Below are 14,518 nucleotides of genomic sequence, written 5' to 3'. Positions count from 1 at the left end.
CTGGCCTGTCACGCATGCCTGGTATTCATCATGGAGACTGAGGGCTCGGGCCAACCCAGCCAGGCTCTTGGGTGGCAATGTGCCCAGGGGCTGGGGTGACGGCAGCCACGGGGGGCAGGGATGCCCACCTTGTAGTGGCCATTGTTGGCGGCGTCATGCAGGGGTGTGTCGTCATCCAGACCCTTGGTGTTGACCTCTGCGCCTGCGGCCAGCAGCTGCTTGGCAACGTCGTAGTAGCCCCGGTTACATGCCTCATGCAGCGCTGTCCAGCCTGGAAACAGAGGCTTGGATGCAGTCAGGAGTCCTCCAGACGTGCCCTCCCGTGTCCAGGCAGGGCATGGCTGTGCGTGGGGGGCCCAGGCAGCCACACGCGGGAGAAGGCCTCCCCCGGCAGGCATCTTCTGCATTGTAAAGACAGGGCTCCCCTCCCTGCGTCCCATGTAGGAGAGCTGCTGTAGTGGGCAGCGGTGACCTGGTGCCCCTGGGCTCTCACTAGAGGGTCTCACGCCACTTCAGGTGACTGGGGCCTGGCTCAGCCTGGAGCGTGAGGCTCACTCCACCTGAGCGACAAACGGGGAGACTGGGTGCACGGCACAGGGCGCCCTCTGCTGGGGTGACAGGGAACTTCCCGAGTTGTGAAACTGGGGATTTTGGAACACAGCAAAGCAAATCGTGTCCTCCAGCTGAGCTGCCAGTCAAATGAGCTGGAGGGTTCAGGCTCCCGGGAAGACACGCTGTGGGCGGTGGTGGCACAAGCTGGAAGAACACCCCTCTCCCACCCCTGCTCTGTCCAGCTGCCTCTCCCCAGGACACGGCTGGCCTGGCTCACCTGCAAAGTCCTTGACATTGACGTCTGCGCCCTCCCCGATGAGCTCCTTGATGCGGCGGGCGTCACCCCGGATGGCAGCCCGGTGCAGGCGCGTCTCCCCACGCTCGTTCCTCTTGTTCACTTTGTCTTTGGTCTTGGAGGCAGAGGTGGGTGTGCCCTTCTGACACACTGTGGACTGGGAGGGGTGCTTTGGCGTCGTGTCAACTGTGAGCCAAGGGCGGGGCGGGGGGCAGGGCATTACTGGCTGTGGTCCCACACAGCACCCAGCCTTTCCCATCAGGACAAAGGGGACACCCGTGCTGGAACCAGCAGCCCCAGCGTGCCCGGGGGTGCACGCATTGACCACCTCCACCCCAGCACGCCGGGGGGGGGGGGCACGCACTGTGAGGTCCCTCCCCAGGCTTGGGGCCTACCTGGGCTGTTTGCAGACTCCTCTGCAGTCATCTGCATGAGGAGCGCCACCTGCTGGCGCTCGGAGAGGGGGTAGCCGGCTCGGATCCCAGACAGCCCCATGCCGAACAGCAGGCCCGCCTTGCGTGTGGCGGGTTCCTTCTTGATCCGCTTCCGCTCGGGACCCTGCTTCTCTGTGAGGCAGGAAAGAGAGGGAGTTCATGGCACAGAGGCCCTGCACTCCACCAGCAGCTTCCAGAGCGACAGGTGAGCTCTGGGAGGACTTGGCCCCCAGACAGGCTATGCTGGAAGCACACGAGTGGCTGGGACGGACTATCCTTCCCCACTCTCCTCGAGCAGACAGTGGAGGCACAGAAGACACAGAGCACGCCCCTCCAGCCACCTTCCCCGCACGCCACGGGGTTCCTGGGGGCACGCCAGCCTCGCAGCCCCCAACATGGATGGCGCCAAGGAGGCTGCCCACATCCCAACTCAGCACACACAGCTCCTGGTTTGCACCTTTCACAGGCCTCCTGTTGATGTCATCCACAGGGTGGCAGCGGCCGTGCGCCTCAGATCCCTAAACTGAGGCGTGTCCCACACAACCCTCTAGAAGCACACACCCTCCCAGGGGACGCACGATGGGACAGGATCAGGGCTGGAGTGGCACCTGTTCCTCCTGAGCACTGCAGCTGGGGACCAGTGGGCCAGTCTTGCCTCTGGGCTGTGCGGGGAAGTGTGGGTCCCAGGCCTGGATCCAGCTCTCACTTGAGGTACATCCTCCCCAAGCACAACTCCCTGCAGGATGTCACAGGAACCTGGCAAGATGGCCAGGAGCCCACCTGTGTATCACTTGGGTCCAGACGTCTCTGGGCAAGGACACAGAGCTGGCCTGCGCCTGTGGGGTGCCTGCTGTGTCCAGGGACTCCCTTGTCCCCCGGCAATGCTCAAGGAAGCAGGGGATGCCCCCTTCTCTGCTCTCCCACAGCTCCCATCCCCTGGGGGTGTGCCCAGAGAGGACCCAGGCCACTCACCTACCCCCACCAGATGCCTGCAGCCAGGACAGCTGCAGAGCCCACACAGCTGCAGCCACAGGGCAGCAAACCCTGCCCAGGCCATGCTGCCCGTCTCGTCTGGAAATGGGAGGGGCTGCCCAAAGCTGCTTCCAAGGGAGAGATGGGACGGTCACGTGCATCCCATCCCAAGTGCAGCCCAGCCAAAGTGGAACACAGGCAGGTCCAGGAGGGAGAGTCGGCAGAGGATGGCTTGAGATGTGGGGAGGCCAAGCTCTGCGGGCGTCCCTTAGGCAGCTCCTTGGGAGGCCTGGCAGAGGAAGACGCCGTGAACGCCACACCTCCGTGGAACCACTGGCTGGCAGGCAGGCCCGTGGCAGGGACCAGCCATGACCGTTGAATTCCAGGGTCTGCGCTGGCAGGGTCAGGACTTCAGTCCAACGTCTTGACCAGTGTTAGTACTGCTACAGCACAACAGTGTGGCCTTTGAAAGCCAAGACTTTAAACAGGAGGAGCTCACGGACAACACTCCAGTCCCCACAACTCCCAATGGAAACGGCGCCTGTCCCACCTGGCCTCTCAAACACAGCAGCCTGAGGTGCTGAGTGCCACAGATGGCCTGCACGCCACCTGGACACCCAGTTGGGAAACAACTGTCGTTCTTACTCAAAGGTTGGGAAACAGGGAATCAACACACATCTGCCAGCTACCTGATGGTCCCAGGCCTGTCCAGCATGCCCAGCCCTGGGAATGCTTAGAACCCCATGCACTACTTGCCCTGGTACTGTCCCCAGCAGCTCGTGGTCACAGTGACATGCTGTTGGTATGAAGGGTGCAGACACCCCTGGGACAGAACAGGCCCACCATCACTGCTCACTTTCATGGTGCAGAAGCACAGTGGAAAAACAGCGACCCACACTGTCATCCTGCCCAGCTAGGCCACATACTAGAGCAGACCCTCCCCCAGAGGTCAGAGAGGTTTCAACAATGACCCCCCCCATCTCTGTATTCACAGGTTACTGCACACCCACCCTCCTGAGGCTCTGCTGGGTGAGGCCCCCTGTAGTCTGAGGTCATACCCCAGAGCTGCTCCCAGGAGGGGACAGGCCCAGCCACCCAACCTGGAGCTGAATGCCACACTACCCAACAGTGATCTCTGAGGGTCAGAACTGCAGGGCTGTGGATTCAGCCCCCACTTACAAGGCCAGCATGCCCAACCAGACAGCTGGCTCGAGCCCTACTCCGACCCAACTAGGGCACCTGGGAGGAGGCAGTGATGGCCCTGCACCCCCAGGGCACGCTGGACTGGGCTCCTGGCCGAGCCAGAGTGTGCAGCAGCTGATGGAGGACGCCTCCCCGCTCCCGCCCTGCCACCCAGGGGCAGATGTGTTCCCAGCTTGCCCCAGGCTGAGCATCCTCCTGCGGTGGTAGGTCAGCAAGTCCTGTGACAAGGTGTGAAGAAGGGGAGGACTGTGTGTCCCTGTCACATCTGGGAAAGCTGTGAGAGCCACGGGTGGCCAGAGGAGGAGGGACCCAGACCCAGGAGACCGGGCCCCGCCAGTCACACCCAGCATCTTCCCGTACACAGCCAATAGTCTGTGTCCCCTTGGTGCCCTGGGCCCAGAGCAGGAGACAGTACAGCAGCCCTGTCCTGTCCATGTGACAGCACTGAGAGCTGGGCTGGCTCACTCACAGGTAGCAGCAAGTGGCACCAAGTGATTGCCCAGGAGGGGAGCAGTGAACGAGCTGTGGCTCACACCAGGGGCCAGCCGCTCCGGCAGCGAGAGGAGCGGCTTCTGCTCAGGTGAGTGTCATAAAGGTGGCTGGTAAAGGCAGCACCCCATGGCCCTGCAGGGCACCAACACAGTTGGACTCTCCCCTCTGCAGAGGTCACACTCCTGGGACCAGAGGGTGCTTGGCCTCACCAGGCATGGCTTGGCCTGCAGAAGGGAAGGCTGTGTGGCTCCGAGCAAGAAGCATGATCCCCTGGGCAGTGGTGTCCGCCTTCAGCGCTCCTGCTACTGATCCTCAGAATTCATGGGCATCTTGGAGCCCGACTTCAAGCCCTCAGCTACCACCAAACATGGCCCCAACAGGAGTGCAGACATCTGCCCTCTGTCCTGCACCCCTCCCATGGCTAGGTCTCCCCACAGCTCGCCCACAGCCTCTGCAACCTTCCTGTCCTCCAACACATCCAACAGTAGGGTCCATGGTTGCTGGCCCTGTACCCCTGGAGTAGCTGAAGCTCCTGCAGTCCACCCAGGAGTCGCACAGAGGGAAGCCTGCTGAGGTGAGGGGACGGTGCTGGAGCTGCCCTGACCACGTCCAGGAAGGCTGGCCTTTGCTACTAACTAGACTCAGGCTCAGGTGTCTGTGGCTCACAGGGACAGTGCAGCCTGTCCCTGCCCTCATGGTCCCTCTGCCGGGGCTAGGGGGGTGGGAGGGCTGTACCTGTGTCAGAGTCCTTCTGCTCTCCATTGGCCCCCACGGTGAAGGGGAGCTTCCGTTTGGTCGCACGCTCTCTCACCTCCTTGCCTCCATCATTGCGGTCCAGCTTTGGCGTCTTGTTGAGGGAAACTTTATCTTTATCCTAGGAGAGAAAGTGATGCATTCAGCCACCTCCAAACCCTCACCTGCTGCAAGCTCACTCGGGGCTGAGGCTCTTAGGCAATCCCCAGCCCCTCCTGTCTGCTCGCTCACAGGGCATCCTGGCCCGTCCGGTATCCTCAAGGGGCAGCTGCATGAGGCACCCCACGTGTCCTACACTTGTCCCTACTCTTGTGGGGGGGACATCATGAGCAGAAACCTAGGGTGCTACTGTGCACAGCCACATAGCCATGTGCAACCTCCGTGCAGCAGCTCCAACCCAAGACCTGAGGGGTGGGGTGGAAGGTACAAACAGAAGGCCCTCACTGAGAGCCCCTCACTGTACCCTGCAGGGAGCCCTGTCAGGAGCCACCCTCGGCACCCTGGGGGGCACCCCTGGAAGCTGGAACCCAAAGTGCACACGGACAGGGAGGCCAGGACAGAGGTCAGTAGAGGACCCTGTGATGGCCGCAGCTGCACTGAAAGCCAGAGGACAGGTGCCGGAGCCACTCGTGGACGTAGCAGGTGCTACCTCACATGCTTGGGTTCATGCCCCGGACAAAGGGCACACATGTGTTGAAGCTCAAGGTTTGGGGTTTCCATGAGGTGGGGACATTCAGAGTGTGAGCCGGAGAATGGAAGACCCCTGACTTCTAAATAACTGAAAGTAACTTGTAAACAAGGGGCCAGCATTGTGGTACCGCGAGCTAAGCTTCTGACTGCAGTGCTGGCATCACACTATGGGCGGCAGTTTGTGTCCTGGCTGCTCCCTGCTTGTGGCCTGGGAAAGGAACGGAGGACGGCCCAAGTCCTTGGGTTCCTGCACCATGTGGAGACCCAGAAGCAGCTCCAGGTGCCACATCCCTGACCCTCATCAGGTTCCTCGGCACCGTCAGTCTGTCTGCCTGGAGACAGCTGGCCAACTCCACATCAGCACCCGCTGACACACACTGGGTCTGGGTGTGGGCGTAGGCCTGGCTGGGGTCGCTGAGAGTCACCCAGCCGGGCTGCAGCACCCGCCAGAACACAGGCTGTGTGTGGGCTCCCAGCAGTTGGCTTGATGGGTCCACTCCACCTGATCCCTGATTTCAGGGACTGAGCGTCTCCCGTTCTGACAATGCCAGGCCGCACACCTCTCATTCGACAGAGGACCTGGAGTGTCTTACCAAAAAACGGAAAGAGCAGGTACAACGTTACAGGCTAAACTCAATGAACAGACAATGGAAGTTTCTTTTCGAAGATTTATTGATTTGAAAGGCAGAGTGAGAGATCTTCCATTGGAGGGTTCACTTCTCAAATGTCCACAACTGGTGAGCCAGGCTGGAGCCTGGGTCTCCAGCGTGCCACCTCCCAGACCACATCAGCAGGAGGCCGGATCTGAAGAGGGGGCACTGCTATAGGACCGGGGCATCCAGACCAGTCCCCTGCAGCCCACACGCCCCAGGCTCAGCTTCCCTCGCTGACCAGGAAGGAGACAAGTGCCACCTCACAGGTGTTTCCATCGCTACAGGCATCCATGTATCGTGCTCAGTGCCCGGCAGCCCAGCGCACCACAGCACACTCCACACAGCAGCATGGTCACGATCCTGTCAGATGAAGACTTCCCTTGGCTCTGGTCACGGCAGGTCCTCAGAGTCCTCACGTGCATGCTGCCATGCTGACTCAGGGCTGTTGACCATGCTGACCCACTCGTCAGCCGTCAGCGTTCTGACTCTACACTCATTCATCTCTGTCACATTTATCCCCCCAAAATCTGTATTCGCACAGCCATACCCAGTGTACGAGAGCGACACCAGGTCACAGTGCAGCTTGGCCTCCAGGGGAGGCGTGCAGGTGGTGCTCCCCGTCGTATGGGTAGCAGGCTGCCATTCTAGGCAGTGCCACCCTGTGCTCCTGGGCTTGGCAACTAGGGGTGCTTGCTTCCCAAGGACGAGGGACCCCACAGCAGCCTCTCAGGCCAAGAGCTCAGGGAAAATACTGTCATCAAACATTCTTGGATAACTTATAAGGAAATGGCGGGGTTGGGGTGGGACTGTGGTGCACTTATTTAAGATGGTGGGAGGCCCCTGGCTGTGGCTGCCATGCGGGGAGTGACCCTGCAGGTGGAAACCCGCTGTCTGTGTCTGAACCAATCAGTAAGCCCTGGACCAGGGACACACTCCCTTACTACCATCACAGTCTCCAGGGCAGTGTGGTAGGGAAGAGAGAACAACAATGCACTCCTGCTGAGCAAGCCTCGGCCCAGCTCCTGGGATGGGGAACCCTGCCTGGACGCTCCGGCACCACCAGTTCCAATGGGGCAATCAGAAAATTAAGCTAACGGCTGTGTTGCAAGTTGGCAACTGAGGTCACCTCACACCCCCCCTGGCTCCAGGTGACGCTCCAGGTCGTGGGCTGTGGGCAGGCCACCACCACTCTCATCCCTATCCTGCCAGCGCTGACTCAAGGCAGAGCCGAGCCTTGCAGCTTGCCAAGGGCAGGATCTAGCACTCTTCTTGCTCTCAGACCACAAGCTGGGCACATACATGGCTCCAACCTGGACCCCGAGATCCCTGTCCTTAGGAACTGCAGGCAAGGAGGCAAAACCAGGCCCCAGGTCTTAGAACGACAGCTGAGCTATCCCCAGGGAACATGGCCCAGCTTGCAGTGTGCAGAAAACCACAGCTCAGAGAGATGAGAGCTGCAGGGAACAGGGAGGAAAGCTGGGCTGGCCACAGCACTGTGCAGCCACGACACCAGACACCCATCTCCACAGAACACACAGGGTCCATGTCCCCCACTGCACAACAGCACAGCAGGTGTGCACCGCAGGGCCGCGTCCTCCCCACCTCCACTCTGCACTGTAGGAGAAGCATCTCACACCCGAGTCCATAGCTAACGGCACCAGAACCCAGCCTCACAGCCCTGACCTGGGGCTTCACACGGCATGTGCGGGCAGCGGTGCACGGCGGGAGCAGTACCTTTTTCCCAGTTTGTTTCTCCACCATGTCGTTGCTGAGAGAAAAGTCGTCTTGCTGTGGTGTTCTAGAACACCCACTCTTGGGCATCGTTCTGCTCCCCTCACGTGGTCTTCATTTATGCTGCCGTCGCTTCGTCCTCAACCGTCTGCTGCAAGAGAAGACCCAGAAGCTGTCAGGCTCCCCGACACCAAGAGGCAGCCAGAGCCAGCACGCTCAGAACACACCTAGGGCTCACAGCAGAAAGGCCCAGCCATGCCTCAGGTCACAGCCTCCCTGCTCCTTTGAGCTCGATGGAACAGGAAGAAACATTCTAGAAATGAAACCAGTTGATGGCTTCGTTTCAGCCACATGCCACACCATCCTGCAGGAACCCACCTGTATCCGACGGCCACTCACACACAGCAGCGGCCCCCAAGTCCCGCACTGTAACTGTGTTCCTGGCCAAAGGAGAAGGGTAGGGCTGCCTCAGGACACTTTCTAACCCAGCAGGAGAGGGACTGAACGCAGTCTTCCCAGGCCGAAAGGTAGATGGGGCTCAGGGCAGTGTGTCCCAGCCCTGGGATCCTCACCCAGCTGAGGAAAAATCCTCAGAGAGACAGCCACAGGCTGTGTCATTCAGAGGTCTTCAGAAAGCCAGTTCACTCAGAACACACTGGCTGCTGAGAACGAATCCAAGATCTGACACAGCTAGGATGACAGCAGGCTGCCTGCAGCAGGATGTCCAGCCACACGGGGTAGGACCTGCCTCATGCACAGGCTGGTGGGTAAGGGGTATGTGAGCTCACCACTCCTTTCATGACAACCTAAAATGCCACCTGACATCCCAGTGTTGCCTGGGCACCAGCAGGAGGCAAGGATGCCACCATGGATGGGGACTGAGGAACATTCAGAGGGTCTTTAGGGAGCTGCGTGCACGGGTGCGCACACACACTCTTTCTCCGCAGGTTAAACACCTGTACTGTATATGAGGAAAATGCCAGCAAACAGCCCACTCATGATTCAGTTTTTCACCTGCAAGTCCTCCAGTGAACACAGCGAGGCAGGCAGGTGGCGCAGTGCAGAAGGCCCCACTTCCCATCCAGCTCCCTGCCTGTGGCCTGGGAAAGCAGTGGAGCAAGGCACAAGGCCCTGGGCCCTGCACCCGCACGGGAGACCTGGAAGAGGCTCCTGGCTTCGGATTGGCGCAGGTCTGGCTGCTGCGGCGTCTTGGGGAGTGAACAAGCTTCCTCTCTGTCTCCCTTCTCTGTATATCTGACTTTCCAATAAAAATAAAAATCTTTTAAAAAATGTTTTGCACCAGATTAAAAAAGGACTGAAACTACATTAAAGAAGTCTTAGTTCAAAAAATTAAAGTGAATGCTCACATGTTTGGGGCTTGCGTCGGCCTCTACATGGCCAACCAGTAGATGGAGTCGCTGCCACGGGCCATTTCTCCTCGGCCTTCCAAGGGGGGAGAGGACAGGGAAGCACGCATGGAAACAGCCCTGTGCCCAAGGCAGACAGCGACCAGTGTCAGCACACGCCACAGCCTGGCCTGGACCTGACCCATCTACTCCAGGAGGACCAACCACCAGCTTGTGTCACACATGAAGGACCGCCTTTCGACGGCAGGAAAACCACCACAAACAAGCTCAGTGAAATGTTTCATCCACTGGAGTTCACCCTCTCGAACACCATGTAGCCACAGAGCAGGCCAGTCAAAAGGCAGGAGTAAGGGCCCGGCGGCATGGCCTAGCGGCTAAAGTCCTCGCCTTGAAAGCCCCGGGATCCCATATGGGCGCCGGTTCTAATCCCGGCAGCTCCACTTCCCATCCAGCTCCCTGCTTGTGGCCTGGGAAAGCAGTTGAGGACGGCCCAATGCTTTGGGACACTGCACCCGCGTGGGAGACCCGGAAGAGGTTCCAGGTTCCCGGCTTTGGATCGGCGCGCACCGGCCCGTTGCGGCTCACTTGGGGAGTGAATCATCGGACGGAAGATCTTCCTCTCTGTCTCTCCTCCTCTGTGTATATCTTGCTGTAATAAAATGAATAAATCTTAAAAAAAAAATCCTAAAAAAATAAATCAAGGAAAGCAAAGAGCAAGGGAAGTTTCTGATACAGCAATAAACTGCCTGGCGTTTGTGACTTACTGGTTTCAACTATATAATGTATATAATGAAGAAGCATGCATTTTATATCTCAATTATAACAGAATAAAGATGCTAACAGTTAATTTGATTATCATTCAAAGAAGGACATGACACTTATCTACCAAACTGTTTTGTGTTTAATTTTGCCATCATGTGCAGTACAGGACTTAAAGACATTAACTATTTAAAAACAATCCCTACAAAGGGTCCAGGTGCCTGGGGCTGCACAGAACCCTCGGCGGCCTTCAGGACACGCAGACGGGTCTGCTGGGGCCCTGCGGTGCAAGGTCAGAATGGGGAGGGCCCCCAGTACTTTATGCTCATGCCTGAGCACGAAGAACTCAGAGACCCTGCCCAGCAACCTCAGCGAGGACAGCAGCCTGGGGGAGCCTCACCAAAAACCCGTGAAGGAAGCACCAGGATGCGCGCCCAGGATCCTGATGCCTGGGAGTGCAGATGCAGGAGACAGGAAAGCGAAGCCACTGGCAACTCACTTCCACTCCACATGTTGGGTAGAAGGGCTAATAAATGAAATGCATCCTCAATATTCATTCCACTTGTTCCTTGTATTCTTTAATGAGAGTAACAGATAAACTCTACATACACAGTTCACATCACAGATATGACACATAACAATGGCAATGGGAAAAAATCCAGATCTATGAACATTAAAAAAAAAAAAAGAAATTTACAGGTTAAAAGTGACTTTTAAGACCCCACAGAGGGTTTGGTGCTGTGGCCTAGCAGTTAAAGTCCTTGGTTTGAACGCACCAGGATCCCATATAGGCACCGGTTCTAATCCCAGCAGCTCCACTTTCCATCCAGCTCCCTGCTTGTGGCCTGGAAGGACAGTTGAGGATGGCCCAAAGCCTTGGGACCCTGCACCCACGTGGGAGACCCGGAGGAAGTTCCTGGCTCCTGGCATTGGATTGGCTCAGCTCCAGCCAATGTGGCTGCTTGGGGAGTGAACCACTGGACGGAAGGTCTTCTTCTCTGTAATTCTGACTTTGCAATAAAAATAAATAAATCTTTAAAAAAAAAAAAAACCACAGAACTTTCTAAGCGACACACTAGCCCCAACACAGGGAGTCCACATTGTGGGTAACTCCCAACAGGAGACAGTAAATCTAGACCACAGGCCACACCGAGGCTCTCGGCACACCGGGGAGCAGACTGCTGGACTGTGTGAGCCACCACCTGCAGGGCCGGCACCCCAGCTCTCTGATAATGTGCCTGGGAAAAAAGCAAGACCTGGCCCCAGGGCCTGGGCCCCTGCACCCATGTGGAAGAGCCAAAAGAAGCTTCATACTCTGGGCTGGACATCTCAGACAGCTCCAGCCACGGGGGGCAATCTAGGGAGTGACCCAACAGAGTGGAGCTCTCCCCCCTCCCACCGCCATCTCTCCTTCTCCCTCTAGCTGTTGCAAATAAACAAGTAGGATTTTTCAAAAAAAGATGTACTTTTATTGCAAAATCAGATATACAGAGAGGAGTAGAGACAGAGAGGAAGATGGTCCATTTGCTGATTCACTACCAAGCAGCCACAATGGCAGGAGCTGAGCCAATCCGAAGCCAGGAGCTTCTTTTGGGTTTCATACTTGGTGCAGGGTCCCGGGGCTTTGGGCCGTCCTCCATTGCTTTCCCAGGCCACAAGCAGGGAGCAAAGTGGAGCAGCTAGGACATGAATAAACACCCACATGGGATCCCAGAGCTTGAAGAAGATTAGCCAATTGAGCCGCTGTCCTGGGTGGGGAGCCCCTAGAACAAGCACGCAGGAGCGTCTCTGCATGCACCAGCAGCCTGGGGGTCAGGAAGCAGCGGCTATGTCTAGGGAAACCAAGCCAGAGTTCTCGGTTTCCACCTCAGTGCAACATCAGACCTCAAGGAGCCAAGAAAGTCAAGACTCAGACGGAGCTCTCTGACCACTTTCCCAAAGGACAGACAGCATAGCAAGTGAGTCTGACCACCACTGCCCTTTCGTGGTGCATTCTGCACAGGGGCAGGCTCTCAAGCTGCAGGGGACCTGGCTGGAGCCTGGTACATACCCGGGGCCACCTGCAGCCTGGGCATCCAGAGGCTCTGCCACCAGGTGCAGTACACACCCCCTTCTCTCAAGGCTCGGCTCCAGCTGGACTGCATGGACTGAGTCCCTGGAGGTGCTCCTGGCTTCCCACGAGGTGGACCCGCCTCACCTCACGGCCACCAGCAGCACAATGTGGTGACATGTGGAGGGTCGGCACACAGGACACTGGACTCAGGCACTACTGCTTCCATTCTGCCAGCCTGCTCACCAGCGTCAGCTTACCAGAGCTCGCACATACCTGATCCAGCCAGGGCTTCCAAAGGCTCCAGGGACAAAGGCAGGAGTCACCCCACAGGGGCCTGCACAGGGCTTGAGACAGGTCCACGAACCAGTGGCTACAGACACCCACCCCTTGGGTAGGCACTACCAGTGCCTTCAGATCAGTACGGGCAGACAGACACCTCACAGAATCCAAGAAGTACACTGGGCAACCTGCCAGTGCTGGGCACATAGCCGCATTTCTCGGGGATGTTCAACATTCCAAACATAAACTTATCAGACAACAAATGCCAATCCGACAGATGCACAAAGCACCCCTCCGCAAGGTGGTGCCCAGGCTCCTCACTCCCACAGAGTAAGGAGACACAGGGCTGTCCTCACAGGGCTCTCTGACCCCACACTCAACCGCAGCCAGAACACACACCGTTTGCTCTTCCTCCTGTGTCCCCTGACAGACAACACCCAGGCTACACTGCATGTGCCTGCTGAGCCAGGCGCTCTTATCTTTCCCAAGCTCGCCCTTGCATGTGGAACACACCTTGCGTCATCCCAAATGCTGCCATGGAAGGCCCCCACACACCCAGTCCTTAGGGGACACCAGATGACACCAGGGTGCAACAGGTTTGTCAGCAGCCCAGCTGTGGCATCCTCAGGACAGGGGTGCTTGGCCATTCCCCCACAGGCCAGAACTGCCCATTGACAGCGTGTTGACAAATGCCAGCTCCCCGCAGATCTGAAACATCTGCCGGGAAAGGCCTGTCTGAAGCCGAAACCCTGCACTCCAATGATCCTCTGGCCCTGCTCACACCGAGAGACTCGGCTGGCCCACACAGCAATTTTCCTCCTCCTTTAACTGCAACATGCACAGGCCAGATGCTAAATAAGCCAAATTAGCAGCAATGAAGCCTTCCAGAAATACGCCCAAAACAAAGCCAACAGGGGCACCCCCTTTCCCTGAGTGCCCACCCAGAGGCTATAAGCCCAGCTGGCCCCATGCCACGTGCCTGAGGCCTGAGCAGGTCACACCCTACGGGCAAGTCACAGCCCTGCACAGAGAGCAGCAAACCTGAGCTCACTGGGATTCCTGTCACGAAAACATGCAAGTTCAGGCTGAGGGGGCATGCTGGCCACACCAGCAGCCTCGGGGGATATGCCCAGCCCAGGTTTGTCGCAAACCCAAGCTGAACCACCAGAATACAGCAAAGCCAACAGGCAGGATGACAGAGGTGGCGGCCAAGGGCCTGCCTGCCTAGGTGTGCAGAGTTCTGCCCAGGTGCCGGCCACTGGCCCACCCCAGCAGCCAGCACACCCCCTGCTCGTCCTCAGAAGCCGAGCATGGTGGGCTGGCCATGGTGCTGGGTGAGCTGGCTGAGGCTCAGCTGTCAGCAGCTGCAGTTCCCATGCTGCTGTAGTCAGGATCAGCTCCAGAGCCAGCCAGGCATGCACTCAGCCACGTGCGAAGTTTTCCTCAGTGAGGGAGTGTCTCAAGTTACAATGGATAATGTTTCCCAGGCACTCCTGGTCCTACAATGGCCAGCATGACAGAAGACAGCATGGCGCAGCAGCACCCCAGAAAAGATCTCAACTCAAAATTGACATTCCAGCTTGTACAATAGCACGCACTGCTCAGAGATCAGTCTGAGACTGTCTGCATATCTAAAAGAAATTTCCCAAACAGCTCAGGAGACAAAGGAACCGTACTCACAAGAGGCACCGAGGGCAATCAAGCACGCACACCTCAACAGAGGAAGGAGTGTGGCTAGCACAGAACGAGCTACTGCCCTGGGCATGCCACATGGACTCACCCTGCAGACCACACGCCGAGGCAGGCCCACACAGGCACCACGCCAGTGGAAGGCCCAAGGGACTCACTGGGCTGGCTAATTACCATACCAGACCTGAGAGTTGTAGTGGTCACACTCACACTGGGCACTTCTTAAATCATTTCAGGAACTCAGAAAATTTCAGTATTCATTTATAATGGAATAACACATCAGTGTATTTAACGTTTCCTATCTTCCCTGTTTTGTAACAAAACAAAAATACTCTAAAAATATGACTGGCGGGCCCGGCGCCATGGCCTAGCAGCTAAAGTCCTCGCCTTGAACGCACCGGGATCCCATATGGGCGCCAGTCCTAATCCCGGCAGCTCCACTTTCCATCCAGCTCCCTGCTTGTGGCCTGGGAAAGCAGTTCAGGACGGCCCAAAGCCTTGGGACCTGCACCCGCGCGGGAGACCTGGAAGAGGTTCCTGGCTCCTGGCATCGGATCGGCACAGTACCGGCCGTTGCGCTCACTTGGGGAGTCAAT

The 14,518-nt window shown here is 57.8% G+C and overlaps 1 protein-coding gene across 1 annotated transcript in view; it reads right to left on the bottom strand.

The window, feature by feature from the left end:
- ANKRD11 (ankyrin repeat domain containing 11) overlaps positions 1-14,518 on the bottom strand; it is a 96,085-nt gene that overhangs the window by 10,282 nt on the left and 71,285 nt on the right. Inside the window, exons 3-7 of the mRNA XM_058674029.1 lie at positions 7,779-7,926; positions 4,684-4,822; positions 1,243-1,413; positions 830-1,033; positions 129-271 (exon numbers count right to left, since the gene is read on the bottom strand). Coding sequence (XP_058530012.1) covers positions 129-271; positions 830-1,033; positions 1,243-1,413; positions 4,684-4,822; positions 7,779-7,865 — 744 coding nt within the window. The 5' untranslated portion in view covers positions 7,866-7,926. The remainder of the gene's footprint in view (positions 1-128; positions 272-829; positions 1,034-1,242; positions 1,414-4,683; positions 4,823-7,778; positions 7,927-14,518) is intronic.

This window comes from Ochotona princeps, chromosome 16 (genome assembly GCF_030435755.1).
Source record: "Ochotona princeps isolate mOchPri1 chromosome 16, mOchPri1.hap1, whole genome shotgun sequence".
NCBI lineage: Eukaryota > Metazoa > Chordata > Mammalia > Lagomorpha > Ochotonidae > Ochotona > Ochotona princeps.
Note: the sequence above shows the minus strand (reverse complement) of the source record. Positions and strands in the feature narration are given on the sequence as shown.